This window comes from Strigops habroptila, chromosome Z (assembly GCF_004027225.2).
Source record: "Strigops habroptila isolate Jane chromosome Z, bStrHab1.2.pri, whole genome shotgun sequence".
NCBI lineage: Eukaryota > Metazoa > Chordata > Aves > Psittaciformes > Psittacidae > Strigops > Strigops habroptila.
In genome coordinates this window covers 19,681,370-19,699,827 of record NC_044302.2, presented here as the reverse complement: position 1 = coordinate 19,699,827, position 18,458 = coordinate 19,681,370, and the positions used below count along the sequence as shown (strand labels likewise).

At 44.0% G+C, this 18,458-nt stretch overlaps 1 protein-coding gene across 15 annotated transcripts in view; it reads right to left on the bottom strand.

Annotated features, from left to right (window-relative positions):
• Window positions 1-18,458, bottom strand: part of NECAB2 (N-terminal EF-hand calcium binding protein 2) — a 108,787-nt gene that overhangs the window by 30,147 nt on the left and 60,182 nt on the right. For 9 of the 15 annotated variants that reach the window (XR_003994978.1, XM_030511362.1, XM_030511363.1 and 6 more), the window contains one exon: window positions 8,681-8,789. Coding sequence is in view for 14 of the 15 variants with exons in the window: in XM_030511362.1 (XP_030367222.1) it covers window positions 8,681-8,789 (109 nt within the window). In the remaining variant the exon portion in view is untranslated. Of the gene's footprint in view, window positions 1-8,680; window positions 8,790-10,052; window positions 10,677-10,704; window positions 11,238-14,281; window positions 14,288-17,449; window positions 17,553-18,458 lie in introns of those variants that run through there. The other 6 variants (XM_030511367.1, XM_030511375.1, XM_030511372.1 and 3 more) reach the window with 5 other exon arrangements.

Below are 18,458 nucleotides of genomic sequence, written 5' to 3'. Positions count from 1 at the left end.
GGCTGTCAGCTGGTGCCAGACTCTCTTGCTTTGTCACACAGCTCCGGAGCTGGGATCTGGGTACCACTGATGAGCCAGCCTTAGCATCAGTGAGGCTTTGCCCTTCTGCAAATTAACATCAAAAATGCAGCATAAAGGTGTCATTTTATGCAAAGTGCTGATCATGAAACCAGATCCCCAAACTCCACGGAGTGCAATAGAATCCCAAAGTAGAGATGTCTCACTGCTGCTCTCATTGCCTGCCCTCCACAGAGCACAGCACCTTCCTGCCCATGGCTACCCCACAGAGGCACTATGGGTTGGGGACACCACAGGATCTGCATGGTAAGAGCAAAAATAGGTGGAGTTGTTTCTTATATTTTTATTTGGGTGATTAAGGCATTCTCCTCTTGCATCTCTCTTTGTACTCTGTAAAACCATTTCACAGTATATTAAAAATGATCTATGTCTTCCCTCTCTGCTTTGTTACAGGTGGCCAGAACCTCTAACCATTCAATCACAAAGCAAAAATCTCTTGAAAAAGCTCATAAAAACTTTGAACAAGATGACAACACTATAAAATGCCTGTTCACAGTGCAATTGATGTCCTGAAAAACATAACAATGCAGCACACTGATTTACTAAGCTCAATCCAACAGTTAGTTAGTTTCTAAGCACAGTCACCACCTTAAGTAAAGCAAACATTTAGTACAGTGCTAAACATTTTCAAAGTCCCTGCGTGTGCAAAATCCCTAATGAATTGCACCTAAACCCTCTTCTTTTTTGGGGGGATGGATGACTGATCTTGAAAATCTGTTCATATCAAAGAAAGGGCATGTTTAATTACAGGAACTTAGCTGCTAGGAGGGATGGCACCTCCAAATTTATTAAGTTGCGAATTATTACACATACATTTGGGCCCAGTGTGTATATACACTAGGTTATATCAGCTCTTATTTAATTTATCCCCAGACAGCACCAGGCAACCCTGGGACTATAATCCTTGGCAGAATGGCTTGTACATGCCAGCACAGAGGCATCACAAGCAACCCCTCTTTGGTCTCAGGCTATTTCCACCAGCTTTGGAAACACAGCATGATTTTTTGGTGATATTTTCATCGTGTTGCAGTGACATAATTGATTATTTACTTTTGGCATCCTGGTCCCACACAGAGCCAGTATCTTCAGCCTGCATCCTGCACCACAGCCCGCTTGTAAACTGAGCTCTCCATCTCTCATATGCATTTCACCAACAGTAAATACAGCAGTTGCATCTGAGTTAACAACTCATCAATTTTGCTGGCCGGCTTGTTCAAGGTGATCAGCATCAAGACAGATTTTTAAATACCAACTGTTTGTGCTGCATTTGGACTGTTCTGTAATGTCAACTCTCTTCCTGGGATAGTTACCGTAGCATTTTGGGTTTGCCTAATAGGGATTCTGTATGCAGGGAAGAAAAAAAAAAACCCATACATACATACATACATATGTATATATACACATATATAAACAAACCAGGAAAGAAAAGAATGATTTCAACCTATGATGCTCATTCACAAAATCACAACATAGCACTCCTGCCATGGAATGCTTGATAAAGTGATTTAAAAAACAAAGAAACAGAAAGTTGTCCAGGTGGGCCCCCGTCCACTGCTCAGCCTTTGAACCCACCAGTGTTTTTCCAGTCTGGCCAGTACAGTAATATATTCCCAGCTGCTTTGTTAAAATCCAACAACACCCACAAGCATGTTAAAACCTAATCAGGATTCAGATAGGGCTGCCTGATGCACGGCCTGATGACCTTCCCAGAGAGCGTTTTGGTTTAAAAGCTTCTTTTCTTTGGTGAGACCAAGATGTTTTGCAGCTCTGTCAGCACGCAGCTGTTGAGCACCAGCTTTGGCATGAAGTATTTCTTCACTTAAATGAAAAATAGAGCACAGCACGGTGTAAGTGACATGTCGGCATGGAGAAGAACAAGCTAGGACTCAAAAAACAGCTTCCACATAAACAGAAAGAACAAAATCCACCAAATGCCCACACTCTTGAGAGCCAGAAATTAGAGCCAGACATATAATTTTTGTGCAATCATTTTGTCCCTTTCAGAAGAGACAAGAACTGTCTCTTGAATCAGTTAATCAAAATCTCAGCTGATTATACCATCCGTAGTTTGTTTCCCAGAGAGCTAATTGAGAACATTCAATATTCAAAAATTAAGTTGGTTTCAATGGGCACATCCATCTCCATACCATGGGCTTAGGCTCCCAGACGAATCTGGCACTCGGCTGAATCAGGTTTGCAATGCAAATAGCCAAGATTAGGGAGGGGGGCAAAAAAACAGGAAAAAACCACTCAACCATAATCATCATTGGTCCTTGCCCAAGAAATGGAAGCACTTTCTGTCCAAATCTGAGACGACTGGACCAAAGAAACCTGAAGAAAAGCATGGGCAGCTGAGCACTGCTGTCTCCCTGTCGACAGTGGACTCTATCAGGGAGAGCCTCCTCATACCAAAGGACACCAGACCTGATACAGGTTGTGGGAATACCATCTCGGAGGGTATGCCAGCAGGGACTGTGCTATCCAAATAAAGCGGTAACAACAGACCTCTTCCACCAGAGGAAAATAAGTACTGGAGCAGGACAGAAGGCTGCAACATGATCAAAGTTGCTGAAGGTGTCCAGGTGAGGAGCAGGGTTGTGTGCTGGAAGGAGGGTATCAAGAACATCATGGTCATGTGAAGTTCCATTTCTGCCCAGGTTATCAGCTAAAGCACAAGGCGTAGCTTTAGCTTCCTTGCAAGCTATTCCTTGCTTAATATTCAGGAGCAGATTTTTATCTCCTTTGCCTTTGTCTCTGACCTCACCAGAACACCACATTGCTCTTATAAAACACCATACCAGCAGTTTTCAGAGCTCAGGGTACCATCAAGACAGAGCTGTAGGACTGCTACCGAGACATCTTCCTTTGGCTCCTCTCGTGAGGAACAGCATCAGTGCAGACCCCCAACTATACCAGCAGCACGCTGCTGACATCTCCTCCGCCTCTTTGGATGCTACTCAACATTATAGAGCATTAAGCTCCACGGCACAACCACAGGGTCAAACATAAACCAATTTTATTCTCTGGGTATTATTGCAATCAAAGTAACAGAGAAACAGAATTAATCCATGCAAGCTATCAGCCCAATTTTGAGAGCTTCCGGCCCTGCTAATGCCCTGATGATGTCTGCAGCAGGTAGAAATCAGACAAGAGCTGTGGGATTTTTCCCAGATGAGTTAGATGAGGACGGGGACTGGGGATGCAGGTCAGGAGGAGCACACGCTGCTGTGCTCCCTCTCTCTCTTTAGAGGCCTCGGCACTAGCAGTCATGCTCTGCACGCCTGCCTCCAGCTCAAAACACACACTGTAACCAAGTCACAACTGCAGGAGACAGCTCACTCCTGCTCATTAGCCCCAACATAGTCTTCACAGCTTCTCCTGCACAAGTAACAGCCAGTAAAGAATGGACTTGTCCTTCCTCATTTGCTCTGCTTCCGTCACCCTTAAGGAAGCAGGGCTGGCAGCCGGGCGCTAAGGAGCAGACGTCCCACCACGCCAGTCCAGGGCTGGACCCATCTTAGCCAGCTTCAGTTTGCCAGGCAGCAGGTTGCCCCCACAACAGCTCTGCTTGGAACTGCAGCCATTTAAACACCCATGCAGGGCCAGGTACACCCCGTCTCCCTGCCAAAGCAGGGGCAGCCCGAAGCTCCCGCCCTGTCCACATTGGTACTGCAGGCTCTTGAAAGTGCTGGAGCTGAATCCACCTCTCTCGGAAAGAACAGTGCTCTCCAGGCTAACATGCTCTGCTTCACAGCAGGACTAATTAGTGCAGGCAGAGCAGCTCATCAGCATCATTACCTGCATCCAGGGTGGCCCTGTGCAGCCATGCCTCCCCTCGCTCTGGGGTTGCACACATACTACATCTGGTAGCTGCCTTGACTGTACCCCACTACATCCCTGCACCCCAAAGCGACCCCAAATTACTCTGCTTTACAATACAGCTCCCTGTGGTATCTGAGCAGCAATGGGGTTGGGAGGAAGGTGGCTCCATGTTTCCACGAAGGATGCTGTTCAGGATGCAAAGGTATGTGATCAATTTTCCCATCTATCCCCCATCATTGCCCCTCTGGACTACCACCCCATGGCAGGTAACTGCCATGAGGGGCAGGAGGTGGCATGCTGCTGGACGCTGTACAAGCTGGAGAACCCCATTGCCTTCAGCTCTCCATTTGTCACAATCCTCCAGCAAATGTAACAGCTTGGGGAAGCTGTGACAGGCTTCCGAGAGGAGATAACGCTTCTGTTAATTATTCTACATGCACCCTCCAACCTTTTCTACTGTTTGCCACTGGAAAGAAGAGCTCATGTAGAGAGAGGGGGAAAATAAAGCCGTTAAAAGAATAGCTATAAGCCTAAAGAAGAGATAACAAACGGCAGAGCAGCAGAATGCTAATGCCATGTCTTGACTCCTTGTGAATGGAACTGTACTGCTCTTTCGAGAAGTCCTGCTCCAGTGAGCAGATCTCTCCCCGAAGGATTGTCCTCTGCAGCTATGAAAAATACACAAGTTAGTAAAGGAATTTTTAAAATCCTGTGCCAGCACTAAATTTATTTCGTCAACAGCCCCATCTGACCTCCCCCTGCTTTCACAAGGACTGAGAGGTGCTCCTTCCTTCCAGCAGGATGCAGAGGGGGCCTAAGTGCTGGCTGAGGGAGCTGGAAGAAGATGGGAACTGTGGGTCAAACAAAGCAAGTTTCATCCAGTATCACAGTAACATTTTTAAAGGGTTTCATCTGGTCATTTGTGACCCTGCAACTTTTTTGACTTTCCATTTGCAATGACTTTTGATACATATCATTAGAAAAAGTTTGCAAATATAACAGGATTTCCCAGGTAAACACCAATCTAATCTTTTCTAAAGCCCTGTGCTGCCACCAAACCAAGCATATATATTTAAATGTGTTTACATATCATACACATAATTCATGCATTCCAGTAGCATTGATATTAATAGCGACATATCACTACCTCCCCAGTAACCTTCAGGCAGCTCCCCATAAAGCACTGCTGAAACCTCCTGAAATAGCAGCTAAAAAAACCACACCTAGCAAAGTCTTGCCTTTGCCTCCTGCTTCAGCTGGGAGGAGGGAAGGAGGGCAGCCAGTGTGAGCAATAGCGAGAAAAATCCCACTTGATCATCCTTTTTAAGCAACAGCAGGTTTATGAGTATAACTTTGCCAAAAAACCAAGTGAAATAAGTGACACATTTTGCAAGTTCCTGCTGCCAGATAAAATAACCAGCGATGATGGGACTTGTACCTTACAAGCACAGTCCTTGTACCCTGCCATAGGTGGCAGGTTCTCTTATGGAGATACTGGGTAATAAACCCCGGGGTGGGTGTTTGGAACCTGTGTCCACCATGCCACATTAACATCCTTGAGACACTTCCACAGCAGTCACAAAGGGAGAGGGATCCTCACTAATCCCCTTGGCTCTTTTGGGGTATCTCAGTTTCAGTTCAGCATCCTCCTAACTGCACCTTACTGGCAACAAGGTGTTTCGCTGGAGGACTGGGATGCCCAAGGGAGAAGCATGCACTCCTCTAGGTCAGCTATTCCTGCATCCATAACCAACCTCATCTTCCCACTCCTCTGTCCAACTTTTCTCCTTTCCACTATCATCCCAACTAAAGCAAGTCAAGAAATCAGTACAGACATTCATTTTATCTCCTCCAGTAAGGCAGTTCCCTGCTCCTAAAAATACTCCAGGAAATTGAATCAACATTTTGTAATTTGGCTGGTAACAGCAATTACTAATAATCAGCAGGAACATAATTTTCTTCATTTTCTACTCTAGCTGTAACGTAATTTCAATAGCAAACTTTGCTTTGCACACTAAACAAACATGATCGGCAATATGAGAAGAACACAGAGATAAAACGGAATATCAAAAAAGAGCCTTAAAAAGAAATAAACTTCTTTTCAAATAAACTTCTTTTCAAATAGCAAGTAAGTGGCATTCAAAAGGACTTTTCGGAAGATAAAGTTAATATTGTTCATCTGTTCCCCTGTAAAATGAAAGCTCCATTCCTCTTAGTGGCAGCAATGCTCAAAATTGCAACACTACTGCTCAGGCACAGTGGAGGCTGAAGGCAGCATCCTTCCTGCCCCAAATCCCGCTGATCTGCTGATTTACTGTGCAGAGAACAAAAGACAGGGCAATGTGAAGAGCACACACACAACTTGAAGGACTGTACTAGCTGCAAGACTGCAGTCAAGCAAACTACTTGTTTCATAGTGAAAAGCAGTTTTGCAGAAGGAAGCCGGGCTCTGAAATAGGTTTTCTGGAGACTGAAAGAGCTCTTGCAGATAAAAAATCAGGAATAATTTCTTCCCTCAACTTGACAAATTTCCTGTAGGTGTCAATGCTTTCCAAATCAACAAGCAAGTGCCAATTTCATGCAAGGATTTAACTTGGAAAGGTGACCAACTCACTACTTTTTCTTTCAGCCAAGAACAGCAGATGCTACACTGCTCTGTTCAACTATCAGTCCCTCATGGGTATTGATGATTGGATCAAGCCAACTTGGCAAAAGAAAAATGCTATTGAATTGTAGGAACTCTTGCCACGCTCAGGAGCTGTTCAGAACCCCTCCTTGCCAGCAGCACCGTTGTATAATATTTAGAAATGGCACCTTTTCTCTCTGTCCAGTTTAGAAGACATCCCTTACTAAGGCTTGGAGAAAGCTGCAGATTCTCTACAATACCCAAGTAAAAATGGACTGCAATACAATTTCCCACTTCAAGAAGACCAGAATAAACAACCACACACACTAATCCCCATCCACCCCGGTTTACACATTGACTGTCTGCATCCTTTCAAAGGCTAGATGAAAACTGATGAGCTCAGGCAATGCTACAGATTATTTGAGAACAGAGGCACATGAGCACCTAAGACCCACAGTCTGTAGAGAGCCCACCCAGGAACATCACAATAAATAGACCCATAAGGCATAGACAGCATCTAAGGTCTATTGAAGAGGAACCATCAGAAGAACAACTAATTTTAGTAACAAGATCATGACAATTCCTTTGATGCAGTGAATAACATATACCAAGCTGGCCTTTGGCATTTCTGATCTTGGGATAAACTTTGCGAAGCACACACATTGGAAAGATGGAATTTTGAGAAATGTCACATTTACTTTGCTTTCAGAAATGCCTGCAGCAGCAGCCCCTGTACCGCGTTGATGAGTTTTATATCTGCTGCTTTGGTGCCAGCACGCTCTAGAGTGATCACTGTTTTCAGGGGATCTCTTGGATGGGTGCAAAGCATGCACCACTCACACAGGCAAGACTCCATGTATCTGCTGCCAGAAGGCTTCATAATTAACCAGACTATTATTTTTTTTAAGCACTTGCTGGAAGACTTCTCATTCGAAATTAGATTCTCTTTTAATCTGCTTTTAGACAGATTTCATCTCTCCAGAGCATTAAGAGTCACACTGGAATAAGACTCAATGCTGGCTTTTGTTTGTATTTCCCAACAGCCTTAGCTACTTAGGCTTTTGAAAACGGAGTCCTCTTGGAAAGAGAAAACCCACCAGTGGGCTGTGTCATTTGTGCTGGTGCCCAGGGCCATCACTACCTGCTAGCAGGGGGGCTTCCACTGGGGCTTCATGCTGATCCCAAACACCATCAGTGGCAGACACTTGTCAGAAGGCTCACAAACACCTCAGACCCCAGCAAAGGCAGTCAGAGGGGGCACTGAGGGAGAGATGGCAAAGGCAGGTGGAGCAGAGGGAAACATCAGCTGCTAATGAGCCTGTCACCTTAATTTGATAGCTTGGCACAGACTGCAAAAGCTTGCTACTCAGTGAGAACACTCAGATGCCATATTTAGCTTTGACTTCAATGTAACATCAAACTAAAGCACACCTAAAGCCCTCCTCTGCCATTGCTTTTCCTGGCTGCTATTGAATCTGCGATGCAGACAGTGCAGTGCTGCTCATGGATCCATCCCCTTGCTGCCCTGCCCAGGCTTTGTGCAGACAGAACCACAGCCACATCAGGCTGCTGAGACCAGAGCAGAAGCAAAGCATCTACAACATTAGCTGCAGGGCTAGTGCTGGCCTCTGTGCAGCTGAACTTCACCTCAAAGAGAAAGGGACTGTTTCTATTCAGTGCTAGAGCAATTACTGCTTTCCAGGGGATATTTTGGATGGGAGGTGAAGCAGGCATGGCCCAACTGCAGGGGATACAGAGACATCACAAAGAGGCAAGACCACAAATCATTCCAGTTTGTGGTGTGTAAAATAGCTGGATAGGACTATGCTTATAGAGATTCACACAGTTGCCTTTCACAGCACAGCAAAGCTTTTAGATAAAGTGGAACAGCCATTTCAATGTCCTCATTGGTAAAACTAAGCACCATTTCAGATCAGGTTGCACTAAAGAAAATGACCTGAAGAAACCACCAAGTGAAAGAAGTCATAGTGGCCATCACAATGAGACACAAACTAAGCAGAAATGGAGATTTTGCAAAGTTCTGCAAAGCAAGTTTCACTTTGCTTAGCTCTCCAGAACAGCACTGCTACAGCATATTCTTGCTGTGATCCAAAGGCTCTGTGAAACGGGAGGGTGTCAGCAGGGGGAACTTACTTGGTGTTGTCTGAGTCAATGGTATGAAAGAGCTTCTCAAGTTCTTCTTCGTTGAGTGTCCCATCAGAAAAAAAGGCCTGGAACTCCTCCAGGGACAGCTTCCCATCATCTGCAAACATCAACACAGCCACCATTATGGAACAGGCAAAGTGAGAGGCAAGACTGAAAATGAAGTGTTATGTTCAGATTTAAAGATTTAGACCACAATTATCTCCAAGTGCTTCTGCAGGACTGGCCCTCAATCAGTGCAGAGCTCATGGGCCACAGGGTGGGAGTCAGCAGCTCTGACAGCACCAGAGCCAGGGAGGATGCATTGCTTCTGGGCACGGATGCACTGGCAGTTAGCAATTAATTGGGCTATTAACCAAGGCATGACTCAAGCCAAAAGGGGAAAAGCGTGCAAGCTTCATCCTAAAAGTGAATTACATTTAAGAAATTATGGAGTGTTTTGTCTACCCTGTGTTCAAATGATGCAGGATGCACATTAAGAGACATGTAATAGATAGGAAAAGACCCAGGACTGGAATTAACATCAGACCAAGCAGTATCTTTTGCCATCTCCATTCAGATGCATCTTTTCTACCACAGTACACCTCCCTGCTATGGACAGAAATGTAAAATACCAGTTACTAAGCATAACAAGACACATCTTCCTTCAGCTGTCAACTGTTTAAACATACAAGTGCTGCGTCACCTGAATGTTGTGCCTTTACTTCTAAGGGGACCTGATGACGCACAAAATCCATCCGCCTGGCCATACAGGCTACAGCTTGCTGGTGCCTCTTGGCTAACCTACCAGCACACTAACCAGTCACAAGACAAAGGTATAACAATGTTCTTCTGGGCACCTAGAGAGGTATTTCAGCAGCAAGCTCCAAACTCAACCTTAAACATCTATTTTGATGCCGGCTCTGGCTATTGCACAGGCACTTCAGCAGCCTCATCTGCAGCTGTACAAAGATGCCCTGCAGATATCAGTGGTTGGGAGAAAGTGTCTCTGGTCTCAACTCAGAGATTGAAAAATAACATCTGGATTTAAAAATCTGGACATACACTGTGCATGTTATTTTACATATTAGCCCCAGTGTTCAATGTAACACTGAGGTTACCACAGCCTATTTAAATGACCAAGAAAGAAAGAAAAATCTCAAATCCATATACAAGGAGATATAAGGAGGACTCCTTTGCCACTTTTGATGATAAGGTGACAAAGGCTTGCACTTAACTTAAATCTGGAGCCTTTCTCTGAGCGCTATGGACAGGTACAACATGTCTTTAAAACCACAGCTGGAAGTAAGAAAGTCTGGAGAAAGCTCCTGTGAAGTTCAGCAGTAACGCAATGAGAGGGAGACAAAAGAAACTCTAAATTTACCTCTATGTTTTTCTGGTGCAAGCTGCTGACACTGTGCTCTGGTGTACAGCAGTGCCGAGGGGAATAACCAGGTCATGTATTATTTGGAGTCTTTCCATTCATATCCACAGACGATTCATGGACTGTAAATGCTGCCTACCTTGCAGTAGGAGAACGTATCATTTATTATTTAATCAAATCAATTCCAAACCCTGTTGCTTCTCTTTCAGGAAATTATGCTAGAGGACAAAATTAGCCAATTTACCACATACATGTCAATATTTCTTCCCCAAACTAAATAAGTCTGCTGCTTCTAAAACATACCTGAATTGCCAAATGCTAACCCAGCTTCCCTTGCCTGACACAGACAAATTTAGACCAGTGATAAATTTAGTCTAAGACAGCTATTTAATTGACAATTACAAAAGGAACACAGCAGGAGAACAGCATCTACAGCAACACTGGGTGAAAAGGGTATTATTTTCAGAGCAGCACAATGGCTACAGAGAGTGCCCAGCTGCCTGTATTGTTCTTCTGTGTTCCTTCCCCAAAATGTGACCTCTTTGCAGCAGGCAGGGTGCAGAATACTAATGCATAGCTAAGAGGATGGGTCCCAGATTTGCTGTCTTTTTCTGATTAGAGAAAACTAAAGCATCTGTACTTTAACAAGTACCTTTTGCTTGAAGCATCCCACCAGTGTCACCTGGAGGTTAACCCAGTGGAGACACTCTTGCCGAAGGAGATAAGAAGACTGAGCCCCATCCACCTCCACCTCTGCATCTTGCACAACTGGATGAGAAGCTGCTCCCACAGTGCTCCTATTTACACAGCATCCTAGCCAAGATCAAGCTTTGGCTTCTTCTGATCCTGACTGGCAATGAATATACATCTTCAAGAATCAAGATCAAAAGGATAACAGCATTTCCATCCCATGAGGGCTAAACAGTTCTTTACATACAGTACACTTTTCCTGTAAACTTTAAATCAGTGCTTTTTCATCTCAGAATTGTCCTTCCACACAGAGGGCAGGCAGAATGAAATTCCCAGGAAAGTCACATAAATCAACTTACTGGGAAAGAGAAACCGTAAAATGAAATTATTTCTTTTTTTCAGGAGAGTAATCTGAATTTACCATTTGCTCACCTTGAAAGGCACAAAGCTGTTTCTAAGCTTAAGCGGAAAAAAAAACCCCACAACCCAAAACAAGCAAATTTTTCCTTTACCTGGTTTATATCTTGTACTTCTTTCTTTTTTTTTTTTTTCTTTTTTTCTTCTTTTTTTCTTTTTTTTTTTTTTTTTTTTTTTGGTAATGCATGCCAGGCTGCATTTTTTAAACAGGTTGGTGTTTAAAACCTGTACCAAAATGCTGCTCTGACTCCTATCTTGGAGGTGATAACAGGGAGGCAGGTACTAACTACCATGACAGGCTGGATCAGTGAAAACCAGCATGTGCCAAATTTTTGTTGGCATTTAGCAGCCCAAAGTAATACAGGATGAGTGAAGGATCTAGAGGAAGGAGGAGGTGACAGTGAATTTTATTTCATTTTTGTGGTTTGCACACCCCACAGAACTAGTTCGTCCCCAGCTGGAATTTGAATAAAAGTAGAAATTTTACTCATAAACAGTACTCCAAGTCTTTCAGCCCCCCAAAAACACCACCATAGAGTACCAGTCAGCTTAAAGCTGATTGTTATTTAACACAAGCTGGAATACTGGTCTGCAAAAACACAAAGCAAAAGCCTTCCAGAGTAAGGAGATAATCCTTGACCTGCATATCTGTAATTGTGAAACAGTCTGAAAGCCATGGGCTGCTGGAGCCCAGCAGGCAAGGAAGTCTGCAGGGAACTCAGGTGATAAGAGGAAGCAGACTAGGCTGGGACTTGGCAGTTAAAATTAAAGTGGTAGAAAATCCTGGGCAAGGAGGATTGACCGCAATATTACTGACACCAGCTCTACCCGCCAGCAGGTGCTGTGATAAGAGCTGGTGGAGATGCTGTGCTCCAGGAGCAGCCTTATCAGGATAGTTACAGGCAAGCAGCTTTTTCTCAAAGCAGAAGTGTCTGCACTCGCCAAAGAATGGATAATACTTCTAGAAACCTGCTTTTTGCTGAAGGCTCCTGGGCTCAAGAGATACAAGTTCTCCAAATGAGATGGCAGGCGTTGTATCAGAGTGGCAGCCTCAATTGAAGGGTTCAACCTCACCCATGCCCTGCCCTGTTGGAGCTTATCTGGGGACACTTCAGCCTTAGGTAGCTGCTTTTGACATGAAGGATAATAGAAAAATTGAGATTCCACACAAAATCTCACTAAACAAAATAAAGCTTCCATCAGTTTTAAGATCTAGAGAAATCTTTGTGACCTTTTTCATCTGGGTGACCAAGTAGGCAGGTAACCTACTTGCACCTACTCTCTCCCCTCCCCTTTACTTGAAGTCAACACCTAAGCTGGCAGTGAGGACAAATGCCACCAACTAGAAATTGCCTACATTGGTGCTGATCAGCTCAGAAAAGAGATAATCAGGCCATACCTATTTTGCCATCACTTTTTCCTGAGTCAGTAGTCTTCATTTCACTCTTGCTTTTCAAAATACTTCAATCACAGGCAAACATCAAAGCAAATTATTACCAGCCAGAATTATCAAAGTCAAAATTAACTGAGGAGAGAAGGATGTAACAGAGAACATCAGAAAGCACCAAATGGAATTTTATTATTCCTTCATTTGCCATCATGAAAATCTGAGGAGTCCAGAGGCAGTTCTTATGCCTTCTAACTCACACAATCAGGCTATTCTCACCTGCTAATGCAGCCAGGGGAAAAAATCAAACCAAGATCATAAATAATCCAAAATATATGGAATCTGATGGCTGAGGTTTTGGCAGTTCACTCAGCAATACAAACAGCTTAAAGCAACTACAAATAAGGCCACTGTTCTGAGCTTGAGTCTGCTAAATCCATTTTCAATTACATCAGGTTGAGCTTGCTCATATATTTTCTAGTTATATTATGAATGTATTTCATTACTTATTTTTATTACTCTATGAGTTCTAAGCGCTTTAGGCCCCACTTCGTGTGCAAGCACCACCAGAGCTATAGGTAAGTAAATTGGATTTTTATTGCGGCCTGTGAATAAAAATGAAAGCTGTATTTTTTATTTCTTTCTTGGGTGTGTGTGTGTGCAGATACACGAGCCAACGAGAACATGGACTGGCTTCTACCCTGGACTCTTCATCCAGCCCCCTTAAAAGTCAGCGGGAGCAGCTTTATTCATTTAAATGAAGCTGGATATGGGCTTGAGTTTTCAGCCCTGGGCTGTTAGGAAAAATTACCTCCAGGTCCAGAGATCTGACTTATGAAGAACCTTTCCACTGGCCAGAAGAGAGGTGCATTCACTGCAGCACCCACAGCCTTCTGCAGCTCCTCTGCAACTCATTCAGGCACACAGCAGCCAGCTGAAAATTATCCACCCCCTTTGACTTCAGTATCACAGCATTACTTCAGGGGCAACTGAACTGGGTTGAAACCAGGGCTGGTGATTCACCTCCAGCCTTGGCTGAAGGTGCAAAGCCACAGGAGCTCTGCATGAGAAGCACAGCCCACGTTTCAGTGGCTCCTTACAAGGACACGGTGCCATTGCTGCTGAAACAGCCCCTGAGATGTAACACACATTGTTAAAAGGAAATTACCACAATTATTGCCATTTCCTAGCAAAAGGAATTTACTGAAGGACTCCAAAATCACCTTTTTTGTTCAAGTTAACTAAAGCCCAGCCCAGACGTTTTCACAAGAGTTGGTACCGCACCAAGGAATCTGCATAGATAACCTGAGAATCAGATTGATGTTACATTGCAGTTGATAATCTCTGAAACACTCCTGTGCATTTCCTAATGCCAGCTGGGATTGCTGATGGGACGTGACTGGTTGATGCTGGCACAGGAATACAAAGGCTGGCACAGAAGAAGCCACAGTTTCCCAATCAGACAAAGCCTGGGACTGAACTTCAGGAGCTGGGGTTTTGCTTACTCAACTCTATGGAAAACACTTGATAAATGCTTTTCTTTGCACTGGGCATGATCCACTCCTTCATCTTCTTGCCACTAATACAGTTTCAAGATGGTGTCTCCTGGTCACTCCAGGTAGTGACCCTACCACAGCTCCCACCAGCCTAACCCACAGCACTCCTTGCTCTGGAGCAGGCTATGCATGTCCAGCCCAGTGGACAATGCCACATGCAGCTCTACTTTCAGCATCACCATTTTCTTTTTCCTATGTCTTAATACAATTCTTTGGGATTTTTATCTTCCCTAGACATCATTCCTGCCTATGTTCACACAAGGTCTTGCAGAGACATAAATTGCATATAGCAAATGAAAGAACATCTCTTAGGAAGACAGGCAATACCCCTCCTTAGTCAGTCATTCATCCCGGTAATAAAGATCAGCTCTTCTCCAGTGATTTGAAGGCACTTCTTTCTGTATCAAAGCTCAGAGTTCATCAAACACAACATATAGCCAGTTTTCCTTTCTGCTCTGCAGCAGATGCAGCAGCTTTGTGAGACAACTGGAACTGACACATATTCAAAATCCTTCTGGGGCAGTATATAGCAGGACTGAGTCTCCTTTCTCTGGCAGATTGAACCTTTTACTTTCCATCAAAAATGGAGATAAAGTTACTTTCATTTCAACACGACCATATCAGTCAGCATAAGATGTTGAGGAATGACTTAAAAGCTTGGTTCTTGTCTAGGGTGTTGAGCAACACTGCATGTATCAAGTAGAGAAAGGCTGGCAATCTTCCCTGTAGGACTTGGCCTGAGTGGAAGTGAGGATTTCTACTGTAGTCAGAAACCTGCACCTCATTCCCACCAGAAATAGCCTGGACATCAGCAGCGTCCATTAACATGCCAGAATATTTCTCAAGCTGCTCAGCTTTTATCATCAAATCAAGCCTTTTGTCATCCTAAAATTAGAACTAATTTTGAAATTACTTTTATTAGCAGCTCTAGATAGGTATCAAATATAGGCCGGTAGGCAGGGAGACATGCAGGAGTGGTAGAGCACATTTTCTTCCATTGGCTTTTGTGTAGACTCTACCTTTTCTTTTTTCAGTTTCTCAGATAATCCTCACTCTGTTGTAATGTGCTGATTTAAACGTGGAGTTTGGGTTTTTTTCTGCACTCACCCAATGTATTGACTTTGGATGTTTTATCACAGCTATTTAGGAATGTCTTCCAAAGAAATTTCCAATTCTTTATAAATTAAGTGCTGGGATTAGACTTCCCCACAGTGCAAATAGCCTGGCCAGGTTAAACACAACTGCTGCTTAATAGAAGCTGTAACAAAAATTACCCAAACATTTAGAAGAGGATTCTGACAGAGATGCTAGCAGTCCACAAAGCTTTCTTGACCCACCGTTTTCCTACAGAAAATACGAGGTAACCTGTTTCAGTTTTCCTCTTGTTAATTAGATTTCTTTTCTTGCAGTTTAAAAAGAAAATGAAAGCCAAGAGCTGATTTCAATGCATTTGCTTCACATCTGTAGCAGCACAAGGAAAATACTGAGTCAGCCCTTCCATGAACTGCTGCTCTGTAATAATTTATCACAACTGCAGGTGATTGGGCCTCCGGGACACTTTGTACGTGGACATGTTGGTCTAGCTATGGGCACACTAGTGAGAAAACATTTGGGAAAGAAAATGTAGCTTGCAGTAAGTGACCTCCAGGTAAATAATTCATGTTAAGAGGCAATACCTGAATTCCCAGTGCCTGCCTCTGGGCTCCAGCCTGGGCAGTCAAGAGGGGCCTGAGCGGAGGCAGCCCTGATGGATGCATGCTAAGCGTATATACTGGTCAGTGTGGTAGCACACCTCAGGGCTTCTCTGGGCTAAATATCATAAATACATTGCATATAATAAGTAAATAAATATAAAATGATTGGGGACATACCTTCTTCCCCCTTTCTTCACTCTCCTCCATCAGGAGATCTCTGTTGCCAAGCTGTTGTACCAAACCCAACTTACCTCCAGAGTTAAAACTGCCACTGCTTCTCAGTTATTTTTCATCTTAGTTGGCATCGGCCTGTCTCTATACTGAGTGCTATTAAATGGCTGACCGACTTTGAATAACCTAGCTTTTTAGCACCTGTGATTTATTTGCCCATTCAAACTCTTTCCCCTGTGGGTTACACAAGCACAAGCCACCACAGCAAAGCAGCAGATTCCTGTGCAGAGCTTGCAGCCTCCTGAAACAAATAGCCTAACTCTTCCTCCCAAAGGCTTTCATTCTCTGTGTATTCAAAAAGATCTACCTTGCTCTCTCCATCGTTATTCAGCCCCATCTTTCTTTGTCGTCCTTCATGTTGTCTTCCTTCTCCATCAAAGTGCCTTCAGCATCTCCTCTCCCCACACTTCCCACCTCCTTTTTCTTTTTGAACTCTTGGGTGTAACATGCAATGACATTGTAGATGTAGTTGTACAAAACTAGAATTTCTATTTTAGAGGAGATTCAGTGGCTGCAACATCATCAACCTTTGGCCCCTACCACCTGATACCCCAAATTTCTGATTACTGCCCAGCAGCCTTGTGGCAGACCCCTTCTTCAGTGACCTCCCTCAAACACTGCATTTCAAAAACACCAGCAAGCTCTCCACTACCAAACCCCTGGTCAAAGCACATGAGCTACTCTCAGCCTCTCTCAACATTTGATCTAAAGGGGAAATAAAACACAAAGACAGCACCGCTTGTCTTTAATACACAACCAGTATGTGCTCCAGTAATCTCAAAACTGTAAATCGTGAGTTCAAAACTTCCTCCTTCCATTTAAGGCAAAATTCTCCCAAGGAGACCTTGCTAAAAGAGAACAGCACCTGCCTCCTATGATGCCCTAAAAACTATTCTGCACGGGAAGTAACTACAAATCATTAAAAATACACTATAATAAACAGTGGGAGAAAAGCTGGTATTTGGATACTCATATTAAAATACTGAACAGCATAGCTCCTATTTTCTTATGCAACAAATAGTTAATTTCTATGCATCAGCAAACCACAGTGTGTTACACATAATTCCCTGCAGGGTTAAGTATTTCTTTGTATGCACAACAGAGGTGGCCTGGGAATCACAGAGAGCTATTTAAATCTGCTACCGAGCCCTGCCACCATCAAAGCAGAGGAGTGGGTTTATCTGGGAGACTGTTTTGCAATTACCCCCACGCACATCAAAAGCTACAAACTGCTTGAGGCTGTTGCAAGGCTCTTATTCCTGCTATGCCATGGTCTTCCTCCAGATGCATCACATTGGATATGCTGAAAGGCAGAAAGCTGGGGGTGATGGGCAGAGTCAAAGAACCATGGCAGCACTCAGCAGGTCTCCTACAATGAGATGGGGTCTAAAGGAGCTCATGCGTTCCTAAACTCCAAGTTACCTTCACCTTATCTGAACAAAAAGCCTCTGAGAACCCACCCAGGTAATATATTGCAGAGTCCGTTCTCTCTAGGGTGGCTGAGGGCAGATTACCAGTGCCTGACCTCCTGCTAACTTCAGCAGCAAAGAGGGAAACCTGTGTTCCTCTATAGGGACAAGTCAAAATATCACATCTGGACCACCCAGCTTTCAGCCTCTTTGGAAAGCAGAAGCAGATGCATGCCTGAACAGGAAAGTGAGAAGGAAGAAAATTTTAGACAGCAGGTTCTTCATCTTCAGTCAAATCACGGGGAAACACTACTGCTTAGTGACAGTAACTTCTCGCATGTTCCTAAAACACATCACAGTCTGTACAGGGCCCTCTCGTTCCCAAAAGAGCAGCAAAACAGGCAGCCCTCTATGAGGAAGGGGAGAGGACCACATACACTATGCTTGCAGCAGTGCAGACCATAGCAGAACCCAGCCCATGGAGGTGTAGACCTTGCAGCAACATTGCCAACTAAGTGTGTAAATAGCAATTTTTCTGACTACAGTATTGTCCAAACTTGGGGGTTATTTCACTGGAAGATCAAGAAGGGGAGATACTGGCATCGTACTGACCTCCTCTGCCAAATTAACATCCCTCTGTCTGACTGAGGACAACTCAGAAAACAGATTCAGAAAGGCACTTTATGTTATTTTGCACTGTGCCCCAGCTGGGAACACATTAGCTGAAACATTCATGAACTGTCAGGTCCAGGCGCACTGCCAGCACATAAGTTTTCAAACTTATCATTAAACTTTGGCAGAAACATCAAAAAAAAGTGAACCTGGGAGGAGATATCTGGAGTTTTCAATCAAGCTGAAGCAGAGGCTAACACTACCAGCTCCAGCACACCCTGGCTCTGCCACAGCCTATTAAATCCACATTTCTTGGAATGCTCAGACACAGGCACCAAACAGCCCTAAACCCCCTCTGCTCATCATTAACCAGCCATCCTCACTTGCTTTTTCTTCTCTAAGATGAAAAG